Source organism: Aspergillus saccharolyticus (genome assembly GCF_003184585.1).
Source record: "Aspergillus saccharolyticus JOP 1030-1 unplaced genomic scaffold BP01scaffold_9, whole genome shotgun sequence".
Classification (NCBI taxonomy): Eukaryota; Fungi; Ascomycota; class Eurotiomycetes; order Eurotiales; family Aspergillaceae; genus Aspergillus; species Aspergillus saccharolyticus.
Genome location: NW_020290619.1, coordinates 379,310 through 393,276, shown reverse-complemented (window position 1 = coordinate 393,276; position 13,967 = coordinate 379,310). Strand labels below are relative to the sequence as shown.

At 52.0% G+C, this 13,967-nt stretch overlaps 3 protein-coding genes and 1 non-coding gene across 4 annotated transcripts; 1 reads left to right on the top strand and 3 right to left on the bottom strand.

Moving 5' to 3' along the window:
* Window positions 1-306: 306 nt before the first annotated feature.
* On the bottom strand, window positions 307-1,737 carry BP01DRAFT_355229 (NAD(P)-binding protein). The gene has a single exon (XM_025574634.1). The coding sequence runs from the start codon at window positions 1,487-1,489 to the stop codon at window positions 506-508; it is 984 nt and encodes a 327-aa protein (XP_025432808.1). The 5' UTR covers window positions 1,490-1,737; the 3' UTR covers window positions 307-505.
* Window positions 1,738-2,587: 850 nt separating this feature from the next.
* Window positions 2,588-3,963, top strand: mog1 (Ran GTPase-binding protein MOG1). Its single transcript, XM_025579559.1, has 2 exons — window positions 2,588-2,957; window positions 3,069-3,963. Exons 1-2 carry the CDS (start codon window positions 2,881-2,883, stop codon window positions 3,718-3,720), a joined length of 729 nt encoding a protein of 242 aa, XP_025432807.1. The 5' UTR covers window positions 2,588-2,880; the 3' UTR covers window positions 3,721-3,963.
* Window positions 3,964-4,038: 75 nt separating this feature from the next.
* BP01DRAFT_390499 (uncharacterized protein) lies at window positions 4,039-7,052 on the bottom strand. The gene is made up of 3 exons (XM_025578003.1): window positions 6,741-7,052; window positions 5,440-6,667; window positions 4,039-5,360 (listed from the first exon to the last, which is right to left on the bottom strand). The coding sequence occupies exons 2-3, from the start codon at window positions 6,564-6,566 to the stop codon at window positions 4,208-4,210; spliced, it is 2,280 nt and encodes a 759-aa protein (XP_025432806.1). The 5' UTR covers window positions 6,567-6,667; window positions 6,741-7,052; the 3' UTR covers window positions 4,039-4,207.
* Window positions 7,053-7,062: 10 nt separating this feature from the next.
* BP01DRAFT_t95 lies at window positions 7,063-7,153 on the bottom strand. Its single transcript has one exon. It is a non-coding gene; the product is annotated as a tRNA-Pro (tRNA).
* Window positions 7,154-13,967: the final 6,814 nt, after the last annotated feature.

Genomic DNA, 13,967 nt, shown 5'->3' with positions numbered 1-13,967 from the left:
ATACGTCCAGAAGCATATCAAGGTACTAAGTCATACATCCTGGCCTGCATATTGCTGTACTTTGAATCAGTGAGTTGGCCTTGACACAGTTTGACAGCATCCAAGGGTGGTTTGTCGTATAGCCTGAGAATTAAACGGATAACGCGCTACGTAGATTGCAACTTGAGACAGAGAGAGAGGACTCCAGATGGAGGTTGGTCCAAGTAAGAGTCGTTGCCCCCGGTTGGTAGTTTCGGTGGCTCGCGTATAGTGAGCGTAGTTCATCAAAATTGACACATCAGTGACAATCTCTACCTTCCACCCGTTTGGCTGCCACAGAAGTGGACTATATTGTACATTGTTCCCTGCGGGTAGCCTCATCTTGCCATGGCTTTGTTATGTGCGCACGAGTGATAGTTGCAACTCCACTTATCCTATCATCCCTTACATCAGTACTTCAAGACTCAAGAACTCCCCAATCTCCTCACCGTATAGTACAGCCGTGATATCAAAAAAACACTATCAATCACAATCGAATTCTTTGCACAAACTCCTCCATCGCCACCAACCCCCCCGGTACCAGCTCTCTCGCCCTCTCCACCAACTCCTTCTCCTCTTCCTTTCCCACCATCCCATAATACCCAAACTCCTCAAAGAACCTGAACATATTCACCACACAGTCCGCCACCCCAGCAACCGGCGGCAAGAAACCCCGGAACACCTCCTCTTCAACCATGTGATACTTGACCTTCTTCCCCGATGACCTTGCAATCATCTCCGCCACCTCCTCGAACGAATACACGCACGACACCGCCGCCAAACACTGGCCCTCGTACCTCTCCGGCCCCTTGAGAATCATCCCCACGAACTTCCCCAGGTCCGCCACCACATCGATCCATGGGATCTTGGTATCGGGCTTGAGAATATTCGTGATGGTGTATTCCCCACCATCCCCCCTTCTCGGCGCCATCATCCCCGATCCCTCCAGGTTTTGCATAAACGATGCGGGCGCCACAAACGCACTCCGAATGGGTAACCCCCGGATATGTGCCTCCACCTCGGCGCGCACATCGAAGGTCGGGACCGAGTACTTCCCGCCCGAGGCGGCCTGGGCGTGCGTCGCCGAGCTCCAGATCAGGTAGTCGGCGCCGCTGGCGACGGCGGCGTGGGCGAGGGCGTGCGCTTGGCGGGTTTCGCGGGCGGCGAAGTCCGGGTCGCTGTAGATGGTCTGCGTCATGGCGAAGATGGTGACGCTTTGGTGGTGGGTGGATTCTAAGAGGGATTGGAGGTCCGAGGCGGGGGAGTCGAGGTCGCCGCGGACGAGCTCGATGCTTCCCTCGGGGTACTGGGCGAGAAGGGCCTGCGCGGATGGCTGGTCGGGGTTGCGGGTGATGGCGCGGAGGGTGTACTGGGCGGAGAGCTCGGGGTCGTGGAGGACGTGCGAGATGACGGAGCGGCCCTGTTGGCCGGTGGCGCCGAAGATGATGAGGAGGTGGGTTGATTTGGTCATTTTGGGGGGTCGTTTAGATGAATGTTGATTGTTGAATAGTCTGATTGATACTCTGGGTAATTTTGGGGGGAGGGGCTGGAACTGGAGTAGCAACTCTTTAGGTATGTATGTAGACTAGTAATGATGCTGTAGTTTCTGTAGTTCTGTCGGGGATAATGCGAAGTAGGTCCAGGCTTAATTCCGGGAGGCGAACCCTAACTCCCGGAACAGGCGCTTTTGTCCGTCGCGGGCCAATGGCTTTCAGAACCGTATTTAACATGTTGGTTCGATCAAGATTGGTTTTCCTCGAACTACTAGAAGTTATTCTTTTACCTCATAGTTCGTGGTATCTGGGGGTAAGCGCTGCGGAGACCGGCCCGCTTATTCATGCCCTCGGTCCAGACGGCTCAACAGCGGACTTGACCCCCGGCCTGCGGAGAGGCAATGACAGTGCCGATTCCGACTTGATCTGAGCTGAATTTGCAGCTGTGGTCGCCTCAAGGGACTGTCGCCTGCGATATAAGCTGCCGTGGCTCAATCAAAGCATAACGGTCAAGACACTCTATAAGTGTCGCAAAGCAAAAACAACTTAAGATTGGTGATTCTCTTACAAGGTTCCTGGAATGTATTTAACAGTATTTCCCACGTCTGATTGGGATATCTTATGTAGTTCACGCAGCCTCTCCTGTGTAGGAACTATGAATAGACAATCAATCTTGCGACACAGTCTCTGCTGACATTCTAGCAATATGATACTGTATCGAAGGTGCACAACACGGAGAGCCGATGATCTTTCATGACTCTATCTTGGCATGCATCAGAGATGCAGATCTATTGCCCCCAGAAGTTATCTTTGTGGCATTCGATAACGGAGCTTTGATACAGACACTACTTACTGAGTGTGAGATGTCGACCTCCTATACACCTATACTACCTACAATCTGGTCTCCGAGTCTTGGCTTCTGGATACGTCCCGAGTACATATACTAGGATATATAGAAACTAGAGCGCTCTGCGACGTCATATGTCCTCAAAGACAGGCAGTGAGTCATGAGATGAGTCTTCATAAATGGGTGGCTGGTGCTGTTGATGATGCAAAGGTAGTAGTCATAAGTATATCTCAGGGGCGCCAAGCAGGGGAGTGAGTCATAAGGCTGAGCATAATTAGTCATTATGCATTCCCTTGGGCTTGGGGCCCTCAGACCCCGCAGCCCCGCTATCATGTGAAGTTCTTCCTTCAGCTCTGAGAAGCATTCAGCTGCAGCTCGAGCAAAACAATACACATAAATACTTCAACATTATCCACGCAACCATCGATCACTTGCATCACGACCTACAATTCCCCTCAACTCGTCACTGTCAAAAACACCCAACCCCAACCTCCACCTACACACAAAAGAAAAAAAAAAATCATGCCCACCTTCACTGAACAACCCCTCTACGGAGGCGCCATCCAAGGCATCGTCCCCCAAGGCTGGATTGACGCGAGGTAAGCCACACCATTACCCCTTTCTCTCCCAGGTTCCCCATTCTATCTCTCCTTTTCGCAACCCCCCCAAACCCCCCATCGCAACCACACCCACTAATGTCTCTGTGTTAGCACCCTCCGCGAAATCCCCGACCACCAAGAACTCTACCTCTCCCCCACAACCCTCTCCTCCCTAATCATTGAAGTGAACCAATTCGTGCCCAACACGACCGCGCAACTCACACTCAATTCCCACCCGAGCCTCCTCCCTGCTGCGAGCCAAAGCCTCCCCGATCCCGACCAGGAAACCCTCAACCACGCCGCCACCATCCACCACCTCCTCGACATCTGTGACCCCGCCGATACACTCACCATTACCTCGGCCCCGAGGCGGGTCTCGCTGGCGAAGTTTCCGGGTCAGGTGGCGGGGTATATTGGGACGGCGACGTTCACCTCCAAGGTGGAGGATGCGAGGGGAAGGGGGAAGGAGGGGCAGGGGCTGCAGCAGAGAGTGGCGGGGGGAGCGGGGGACACCGCGGCAGGGGCTGCTGCGGCGGGATCGAGTGGGGATGGGGCGTTGACAACAACCACGCTGTGCTGGTTCTTGTTGGTGCGGTTGGTGGAACAGGAGACTGATCTGTTGGTGTTGGTGAATGTGCCGCAGAAGGAGTTTGAGGAGCGCGGGGATGTGGAGGGGTTGCGGCAGGAGGAGGCGATTGGGGAGGGGGTGGTGGAGGAGTTGGTGAAACGGCTGGAGGTGAAGGAGTGGGAGTTGTTTGCTTGATGCATGTATGTCCTGTCTGTCCTCTTTGACAGAGGTGTGTGTATCTCGGGTAAGGATTACGGACACTCTTGGGCCTGGGTGGGGGATGAATCGGTTATGCAGTGGTACGTGGAGGTTACGAATATGGAATGACAAGGGAGGGAGGGCTCCTCAGATGCTCACATATATATAGATAGTAGATAGTTATTGGCAAATTGCCCTTGTATAGATAGATACCTAGGTGGTAATGAATCAATCAAAGACATCAATCAATCCACACTGGCAGTCTACAACTACTCACGCAAAACCCTTGGTTATCTATCTTTGTACATGTATTGAGCCTAGCGAGCATACATACTACCACCAACACCAGGTCGGCAGCTCTCATTAAGTACAAACCAAAATCCCGAAATAAATACACCAACGCGATCGCTGAAGCAGCACCAGAAACCAAACGCCATCCAATCATTATTTTTACCAAAAAGATGTGGCTACCCAGAGCCCCCTCTCACTCATCCAGAGTAGTCACAGCAGCAACCTCTTCCATTGCTTTAGCCACGTCCGCCAGCAACCCCTTCGAGTTCGGGAGCAGCGACAGCGGCTGCTTCTTCCGCGGGGAGACACTGCGCGGCTTAGGCTTGATCTGCGTCAACAACCCATGGCAGCGACCACACCGCGACCGTAGCGGGTTGATACTCTTCGAGTGCCGCCCGTACGTCTGGGTGCAGGTCACGCAGCTCCACACATACTTGTAGTCGATCTTGTAGTTGTGCTTGGTGGAGATCTCGACGCGGCCACCGCCATATATGGGGTGGTCCTTCATCGCCTCCATGCACTTCCGGCCCCATGCCTTGAAGCTTTCCCCGTGCGGGTTATCGTGCACTTCCGAGATCATGTAGTTTGTGAGATGGCAGTACTCGTGCGCCACGGTCTTGATGATGCGCTCCTCGCAGTCAATGATGCGCTCCGCGAGCTCGATTTTGACGTAGTGTTTGGCAGCCGAGGTGGTCGTCATCGGGGTCTCTTTGTCGGAGCCGGCGTCCGACTCGCGCTGCTGCTTAGGCGTCACTCGCTTCCAGGTGGCGCGGCCGGCGGTAGTCTGGAGCGTCTTGCTCCAGACGATATCAACGCCCCCGGTCGCGGCGGCGAGTTCTTGGACTTTGCCTTTAGTCACGGCATCGTCGAGTGCCTTGAAGAAGTCTGCTGCGAAACCGGCCTTGCTGTCGTCGAACGCTTGCTTGCGGGCCTTTTCGGCTTTCTTTTTCTCCGTCTCAGCACGTTTGAGCGCCGTCTTGCTCGGGGGTTTGCGGGTCGGGGTGGATAGTTGGCTGCCGCGGGTTGCTCCCCTGGGCATGATGTCCACGTCGATGACTCCGGCGTCGGACTCCTCGTCGAACTCCCGGAGGAGGTCCTCGACCTTGCAAGGGGAGTGCTGGCTGATCCAGTTGGTGGTTACCTCCTCAGTCCAGAAAGCGTCTACGCTCTCGCGATGGGGGGTGGGCGGAATGTGTACCCGAAGTCTGTCCTTGGTAGGCGATCGGAGGCGTCCCTTGGAGGGACTCGATGGCGGTGTCGAGCTAGTTCTCGTCGTTCCCGTCGCCGATGCACTGCTTTTGTTGGCCTGCGATCTCTTGACCGGAGAGTCATCGTATTGACCGGAGCTTGGAGTGTATATTAGCTTGTGAACAAGGTGGGGTGCCAAAGAGACAGGGGTGTCAATGGGGATTATATGGAACTTACGTGAATAGTTCCTGTTGAAGTTGAGAGGCCGGGTCATTGTTATCCAGGTGCAAATGGTTCAGCTTCTCAGTGATATTGATCTCGTCCTGAAAGAGACGTCTGGGCTTGGCCTCGAGCTTTGGGGGTACCATTGTCAACTTGACTGGCAGAGTCGGTTCCAGTTTCAGGTTAACATTGTAAGGAACAACGGTATCTGCATCTTCTGGCAGATCTTTTTTTATCTCTGCTTCTACTTGAGCTGGCCGTCGACCCCTGAACAATCTCTTTCTTGCTGCCGTTCTTGGTGGAGAGGGTGAGGGCTGCGCGGGCTTCTCTATCTCATCCTCTGCTTCATCCTCGGACGTGTTGTGGTAACTGAGGTCTTCATTGTCACTGACAATGAAATCAGCCATTGAGTCTTCGTCATTGTCTTGCTCGCTTTCATCGTCGGCAGACTCGGGCTCCGACCGGCGATAGCTCGCGGGCCGTTGACGGTTGTTCGTCGTCCCTCTCCCAAGTGTCGGTCGAGCATCAGCTGATCGGCGCGTCGTTGAGCGGCTCGATGATGCGTCGGAGGGGTTCCTCGACAGCGAAGGCACATCGCGATCCTCATCTTGCTCGTGCTCGATGGGGTCATTCTCCTTGTCGTAGTTGTAGGTCTCCTGCTTCCTTGTTGGCCTACTGCGCCGGGGGGACGGCGGTGGTTGGGACAATGAGGCCGCGGACAAAGAGTTGATCTGCGACAGTCTCAAAGGATCCGTTGTCCGTGTTGGCTCGCACAAGGAGCGGGTCGAGGATCGAGCGCTGCTGTACTCGGTTTCGCTAAACCCGCCGTCGCTATCTGAGAAGATGTCAAATATACCACTGGAGACGGTCGGAGTCCGTTGGTGTCTGACTCTTCGTTGTTGTTGTTGTTGTTGTTGCTGCTGGGGTCTTTCAGTAGTGGTTACGATTGTTGCTGCGCGATCACTCTTTGTGGCCCCGTTCCTTGCGGTGACTATCCATTGTTTCTGGTGATCATCCTCTGCCTCGGAGGCAGACGAGGTCGTGTACTGGGAGACCTCGCGGACGACCGTCTTGGTGATGGGCTTAGCCTGAGGCCGGAAGATGGCGGGTTTGATGGGGCTGTTGGGGTTGAGTCGCGCCATCGTGTAAGGCTATCGAATCCGAATCCAGTTATGCTGTAGGTACCGATTGCGTTTGCGGTGCGGCTGTCCCCACCTCCGCGTTGTTGATGTCGCGTGGCGATCTGAGGTGTCATCAGTACCTGCCGTGGCGTGGCAGTTGATGGACGGTCAGTCGTCGCGGGTGGATAGACTTACAGGTCTGCGCACGATTTATCTGCGCGAGGCTGGATACTCGGAAAAGAGCTATTGAATTGCGGTGGGAGCTTTTGTAGGCCGGTTGGCACAGCAACGCGTCGGGCGAGATCCCGTCGGCGACAGAAACCAAGGCACTGGCCGATAGGATTCATGGTGGTGGAGTTTTGGCGCCAAGGGTGGCCCATCCGGTGCCCCGTGGGCGTACACCGCTTGGTGTTTCTAAACGCATTTAGGGATGGCATCGTCGTGTGTGGGGGGGGAGGCTGGGGATCGCGAGATTGGATCCGAGTTCCGGCAAATGCAAAAAGAAAAAGATATTGAAGGCCCGAGCCGCGGATCGAACGCGGGACCTCTCGCAGATATGCTTGGGTTTGTATCCCTAAGCGAGAATCATACCACTAGACCACCCGGGCTTCTTATGGTAGAAATCTCAAAGTCTGTTATTATGAGGTAACTGCAGCTGAGTGACGCCTTTTCTATGCCGCATCTGCCGCCTTGCAGAAGATAACCACCCCATACTGCTCGCAAAATCGCTAGTCCATGGCAGCTCGTTTGGTGGTTGATCATGCAATGGTACCAGCCTCGACTTCTTCCTAAGTATGGACAAGTGCATGGTTTACCTTTCTGGACGCCGGCTGATTCCGGGGCTGCAGCCTCGGATCTATGTCCATCATCGAATATATACTTGGTACTTACGGTCGAGGGGGGTGGGGGTCTACAACAGGTCTCACAAACACGAGTACCGAAAAAAAGGTACACGGTAGAACAAAGAAGCATATAAAACTGCACTACGACATCTCATAAATCACGTACGTACACAGGGCTTAGACACCATGGCTGACAGCATCTTCCAGACCGGCCCCAGCCCAGAGGCTTGGCCAGCGGCTACTGGACAGGCAGACATCCGAGTGCCCCGGGAGCAATTCTAAATTATCCTTCCCATGCAGATAATAAACTAGCTCCAATGACATACGAGGTTCGCACAGTCTGCAGATAACACGAAGCTGCCACAGCCACCAAGTTCCGCGGACGCAGCGATGCATATAGCACAGAGAGTTATTTCACCCATCGGTCTTCTTGCAAGCCGGGCCTGCCCCTGGCAAGAACTACAGGATCAAGAGAGCCTAACCGACGTGACCAAGTCCAGGCATGGGATAATGCTCGAAACGAGCTATCGAAGACACCGAGACTGCAAGAAACAAGAGCAACGGGAGCATCCCGGGTGAGCCCATGCGACATGTGCAAGGACTGCAGCGACTAAGAGAAGGAGGGCTCCACGAGAGCAAGACGTGCAAGAGGCTAGATTCCTAGGCACTGCTGTCTACCCACAACTCAAGTGGCTATAGTCCAAAGCGAGCAGAAGATCGCGGGATATCATGATTCATCCACTGAGACATCCGTTCCCAACGAGGAATAACCGCGGATCCAGAATGAAACCAAGAGAGGGAAAGCTGAAGAGCCTATTCCATCGACCGCAGGTGGATAGGAGGTAAACATGTTCAAGTCCATGTTACAATCTCGACCAGCAGACATCGTCCACAACCAACTGGCACCCACCCAGTCGACCCGACGACGCTCCCCAGCGACTATGGCCGTGCGCGTGATGCTAACTTGTCAGTACGTCAATTGTCACACAAATCCGAAGGCATATCCATGCGCGAGCCAGTGGTCATCACACGGCGATGAATGCGGCCAGCATCGATGTGCAGGGCGGAGGAAGAGGCAAGAGAAACAGTGTTCGCCTATTGATCGCCTATTGTCAAGATAGGAGGCGTTCAACCGCCGTACTCGTTGCGTCCAGAATATCATAGCTCGCAGATCAAGTCGACCCACGGTTCTCAAGTAACATGATTGCCATAGAATTGGCGTTCTTAGCCACCCGGTATGATGCGCCCAGGCAGTATTTCGTGCTCCGTGACAGTAAGTGGCAAAACCGCCCATCAAACAGAGTGAAGATCCCCATGCGATGTTACAATTCGACGTCCCCAGGAGTTTGAATCACCATGTGACGATCGTTTCTTTTCTCGTCAGTGGAACAGTCCCAGACACAAAGCGCACTCACCACACTGGAGTCTGGAGTAACGGGAATCTTAACCTAGCCACGCCGTGAGCCGGTTCGCACAGATGATCATCGCACCTTAAACACCAAGAGAGGTTGAATTGGATCCCCCTTCGAAGATGCAACAACCGGTCTGATCAGAAACCCGAACCGGTCCGCATCCGCCGCCACACCCTGGGAAAGCCATTCGATTGCATATGTGGCGTCAGCTGTCGAAAACGGCCACCATGTGATCGATTGCCAAAACCCTGCCTCGTCAGTTATGTGCACGAAACCAGAATGATTGTTTCTTCATGGCTTGCTGCACAGTAAGCCGGAGTTAATTCAGTAATTAGTTAGTAGTTAGCAGTAGACGATTGGTTTGTCAGCGTTGTACGTGGCGAGCACTTGAACGGATAGAAGCAACAAATCATAGTACCGTACGTAGATAGGGAGGTGGAGGACGTTGATGGTTACCTTAGTGTGACGGGGCGGAAGTCAGGTGGGGATGAAACCTGAAACATTGGAAACCCCCCTATTCTTTTCCCATTCCATTCAATCATCTTCGGTCGCGGATATTGCCACCCGCCCTGCAGCCCCGTCCGATTGGTTTTCGGCTACATCTTGTGCTCCATTATCCCACAGCCACTTGGGTCTTGAATCTCCTGCAGTGCCTGGACATTGGCCCATCCAAACAGTGTTGAAACCTGCTCCCTGCTAGCTGTTATCCCTGATTATTTGACCCCACGGCTCGAAGGATAACTAAGGCCTTTTAGGCTGGGATTGGGATTACTGCTTGCGGTCGCATATCCCGCAAGCTAGTCTGTACGGAGCAGTACGGAGCAGCTGGGGGAGGGGAAAGGGGTCTCTGGGGAGTGACATGGCGAGATACGTCGAAAAGTTGCATCCGCTCATCCAGGGGGAGAGGGAGATTGAGGGGCAATTGGGAAAAAGGGTCTGATGCCGTATGATTGAGGTTGATCCTGCGAGGAGGGAGGTCTGATCGTCTACTTATAGACTCGCATGATTCAGGATATGTACATATAGTAATAGACACTGAATTTGCTGGGATCTGGCTGCTGTTCGGCACAGCACTATCTTACTCCGTATGTTCCTGATCTGCTGCAAGGGCAAGGCTGAAAGATGAGATATAAATGGAACGGGCAGGACATGGAAATACATATGATCTTGCATATTTATCGCTTCCGGGCAGCTGCCAGATTGCTATTCCGACCACCGACCCGACTAGTCATTGCGCTATAGTTTTTCCTAGAGGTTCTAGGTCCAGTGAACCCTTCTTTCCAATATATTTGGCGAAGATCCCTATACATATTACAGCGGACGGCTGATTACGACGGAGCTACTATTATTATTATTGTGTTGGGGGAAGCAGAAAGAACAGAGAGCAGCGGCAGTCGGTTCCATGGCTTCTTCATACTTGGAACCCGGATCCCAATTCATCATGTTTTAGTTTGCATATTTTTGGAACTTTGGTTTTGATTTAGACCATTCATGACTGACAAACTTGCCATTAACTAGTTCGTTTATTGGAACGATAAATCAGTCAATCCACGCAGGCAGAAGAACGTTGAGATAGACAAACATGAATTTGCTGCAAACCAATGGATAGCCTGGAACACCCAAGAGACCAGTTATCGTGGACGGTTTTGTGCCCACCGATGTCGATGTCATCATGGATCTTACGTAGCTGGTGGGGCGGCTACGCTTCTACCTAGTTACTAGTCTTTATCCGAAATGGTGAGAACTTCTCACTCAGAACCCGGGCTTCCGCCATGGCTACAAATGACAATTTCCACAATCCTTAGAATGAAGAGCAGTGATATGTAATGAGGTACTCTTGCTTGCTCCCCTTAATTTTTTTTTTTGTATGATCTCTGTCAATGTGGGCGCGGGGTTCAATCTCCTTACTGGTATAATGAATAAGGGTAGTTCTTTCGAGAAGAGGGGGTTTTCAAAATTATAGTATTCATGTCATGAATAGGACGAATCCAAGTAAGTACAGTATCCACGGTCTCTAGCAAAGAGGCCAGAAGGCTGGGAAGCCTGGAAGGGGCCAGGACAGGAGGCTGGAACGACGAACAATACACCACAACCCACCGCACCTGTCGATCCTAGACTACGGAGCACAGCTGATCGAGTCGAGCACTGGAAGTGCCCATTTCAGTTGTCTTACCAATCAGCATGGACGTTCCATTGGAGTTCAGAATGGGCTTGCAACGACCGCAGACACCGAACAAAAGCAAGAAAACAGCCACCACAATCAAGGCTTGAAGTTGGGTCCTGTTTTCTTGGGATGTGGGGGCTTTTTGTTTTGGTGCTAAGGTACGCCGCGCCCCTCTTTTCCATCCGCGCAATATGAGTGGCTCGAGCATTACAGTTGGCGGATTGTGTCTTGCAAACTAAAGAATACATGCCGCTAAGAGGCGGTAGTTTGTAGTCGTACAATTACTCTCCTCGTACGAACGGAACTGGTCCTGCACGTATCTCGGAGGTAAGTTTCAAATATGTGTCTACTGTGGGAGTACAACTGTATCTGTTCCATCATTCTTATCTGGATCGCATCGACTGGCAACATCGAGTTAGTGATCACACAATTGGTGAATGTAAGGGCCTTGGATCAGAAAATAGTATTCGATGTTCATGAAGAGTATCCGATAATTTCAATATGTTTGGCTAGCAGTGATGTTCATAGAGCCAAACTTCATCTCAGTCGATCAGTCAGTTGCAGTGCAATTAACTATGGATGGGCCAAACCAGGAAATAGGTTCGATGAGTGCACCTCATCCTCTTCAATGATAACGTTTCTTAGTGCATCCCTTGATCGTTGGGTAGATCTCTGCAATCCTCTCGCGGGTCGCAAGGAGACGACGAGTGGCTCATGTCAACTGCTGTCTTAGATGCGCCCCCCATCTGCAATGCTTAAGAATAGATAAGTATGGAGCGCGGAGGCGATCTTTGGGTCTTTCCAAGCGATGGTCACTACTAGTATGTATGTAGTATGGAAATATGGACATTGGCAAACCCCCGCTCCCGACAAAGCTTCTGTTGCAGTAGGAATTTCGGAATGTATGCCAGCTCCAAATATCCAAAGGGAAACTTCCGTAACCTCTCGAACTCCATGCAAGTTTCCCGCAGGAATTGGCTTTACCTGAGCACGTTGCCCCCTATTGTGAAGCTTGGAGTACCCAACTGGCAATGGTTCAGTGGATGGATTCTTTCGACAGGTTACAGCAGCTTGGTATTGGTGGGTTTGTCGAGACCTCCCCGTCCTTGTAAGAATTTGATGTGCATCCGCTGTCAATGGATAAGTTTCGTGCCCACTGGGGCCGAGCTGTGGGCTGTCAAATGGCAGCCAGTGTCCCTCGCATGAGCGAATGTGCTTCTCTTTTTTTTTTTTTTTCTCATACCGAGTGGCAAGGGAGACTGGACAGATTATACACAGAAGGTACCAGGTACTCAGTACTCCGTGCCTATAATTGGAAAAGCAGGTCGGATGCCAGTGCTCGCTGCCTGTCTGTCTTAATCAGCGGCTTTAGGTCGAAAACGCAGCTAATTATGTACGATATATGCCTCCTTATGCGCGTCGATTCGTGGCGGAAGACTCATGCCAACACAAATAGAGTTTTTCTTTCTTTCTTCTTTTTTTTTTGTGCTTGCATATGCTGTATGTACGGAGTTTCGAGTATCCGATGGAGGATAGATACTTGCACCAGGTATTTGTGGAAGAAAATGATATGATCAGGACTTTATGCTGCCAGGTAGATTATGAATGGCACTGCGCCGAGGGAAGGTTGGGGCTTAATCTACATCCTCTTCTGGCCTATCTTTGCCTATTGTTCGATGCATGCTACGTTGAGAGTGATGAACCATGTGTTTCCTACGAGGCGAAGCATATATGCAGATGCAGGAAGTGCTACATTCATGCAGGCCCCGTTGAGGATCGCAAGTATGAGAATTGTAACGGAGCCGAGCTTTCACAGCTCGGTAGCAACAATCCGTCACCTGCTCAGTTAGCGCATTGAACTGAAGGCCACAACAAACATCCACCGGCCCTGGCGACGCATTCGTGGCCTTGCCACTATGATGTTGTAACGAGATAGATTGGTGGTTGCTGGTACAGGCGGGTTGAGGAATGAGAACGGTCCATGATTCATCCATCCCTTCATGCCGTCAGGGTGGGAGCAACATGCTTAGGTGTGGTAACTGACTGGTAAGAAATCAAGTAAACAAGCAAGACAGCATGGGCATGTCAATTACAGTACTGTACGTATCTTCAATACACTGATACCCCCGTTCCTTCTGTTGTTACGGTGCGATCTGCGTAATTTGCCATTCTCTGATGGGGTTGTGGGTCGGGGAGATGGGGGGCGCTTCAGGGGCCGTCGTTGAGTTCCATGGGTTCCGAACCACAAGTACGCATCTCCGGCAGAGTCTTGTTGCAGATTTGAGGCCGGTAAGCCTCCGTTGTAAACTCTTATGTCCACTCTGGGCTCCCAGAGGAAACGATGGATCAAAGTGGCTTCCAGCTACGTCAGTCAATTCACTGAATCTGTTGCTTTCGGTGATATCAAGGATGGGTTGCGAATAGGTTTGGGCAATGTGGATGGGAGGGGGTTACTATAGATATTTCCTGTTCTTTGAGAAGGCATATTGTTACCTAGTGATCTTCTACGCGTACCTCACATTCGGCAGATGTGGCACCCCGGGGGGGCATTTAACTACAGTAGGTACTCCGTACCGTTGATGAGTTACAGATAACTAGTAGGTCCGCCGTAGCAAGCATGAGAAACCATCACTTGTTGAGCGCAATTGTTTTGAAGCTTATATTTCTCTGGCCCAGCCTCTTGTTAGGTGGTCCCAGAATAATGCTGAGCTGAATCAGTCAGTAAGGTAGGTTGGACCTTTGGCTTTGGCCCGTAGGAAGGATGGATAAGTGTAGGTGACTGGGAAAATGGATGATAGAGGTGGGTGGGTACGGGTACTCTCTGCTTACACGCGTTATGGTGTTTTGCGTGTATTTTAACATACCAACATGTGGTAAGGCATAGTAATTACCAGGTACCACTGCAGGTATCATCCCATGGAACATTACGTGGAGAGTTGCTGGTTGGCTGCGTATCCCCGCCTGGGTCTGGCTAACCGGGCATATTTACCACTAGTCCAGGAGA

Excerpts from the sequence above, each read along its gene's own strand:
- mog1 (XM_025579559.1), top strand. The coding sequence starts at position 2,881 with ATGCCCACCTTCACTGAACAACCCCTCTACGGAGGCGCCATCCAAGGC. Across the intron at positions 2,958-3,068 it reads CAAGGCTGGATTGACGCGAG|CACCCTCCGCGAAATCCCCG; the intron begins GTAAGCCACACC and ends TCTCTGTGTTAG.
- BP01DRAFT_355229 (XM_025574634.1), bottom strand. The coding sequence starts at position 1,489 with ATGACCAAATCAACCCACCTCCTCATCATCTTCGGCGCCACCGGCCAA.
- BP01DRAFT_390499 (XM_025578003.1), bottom strand. The coding sequence starts at position 6,566 with ATGGCGCGACTCAACCCCAACAGCCCCATCAAACCCGCCATCTTCCGG. Across the intron at positions 5,361-5,439 it reads CTTCAACAGGAACTATTCAC|CTCCGGTCAATACGATGACT; the intron begins GTAAGTTCCATA and ends ATACACTCCAAG.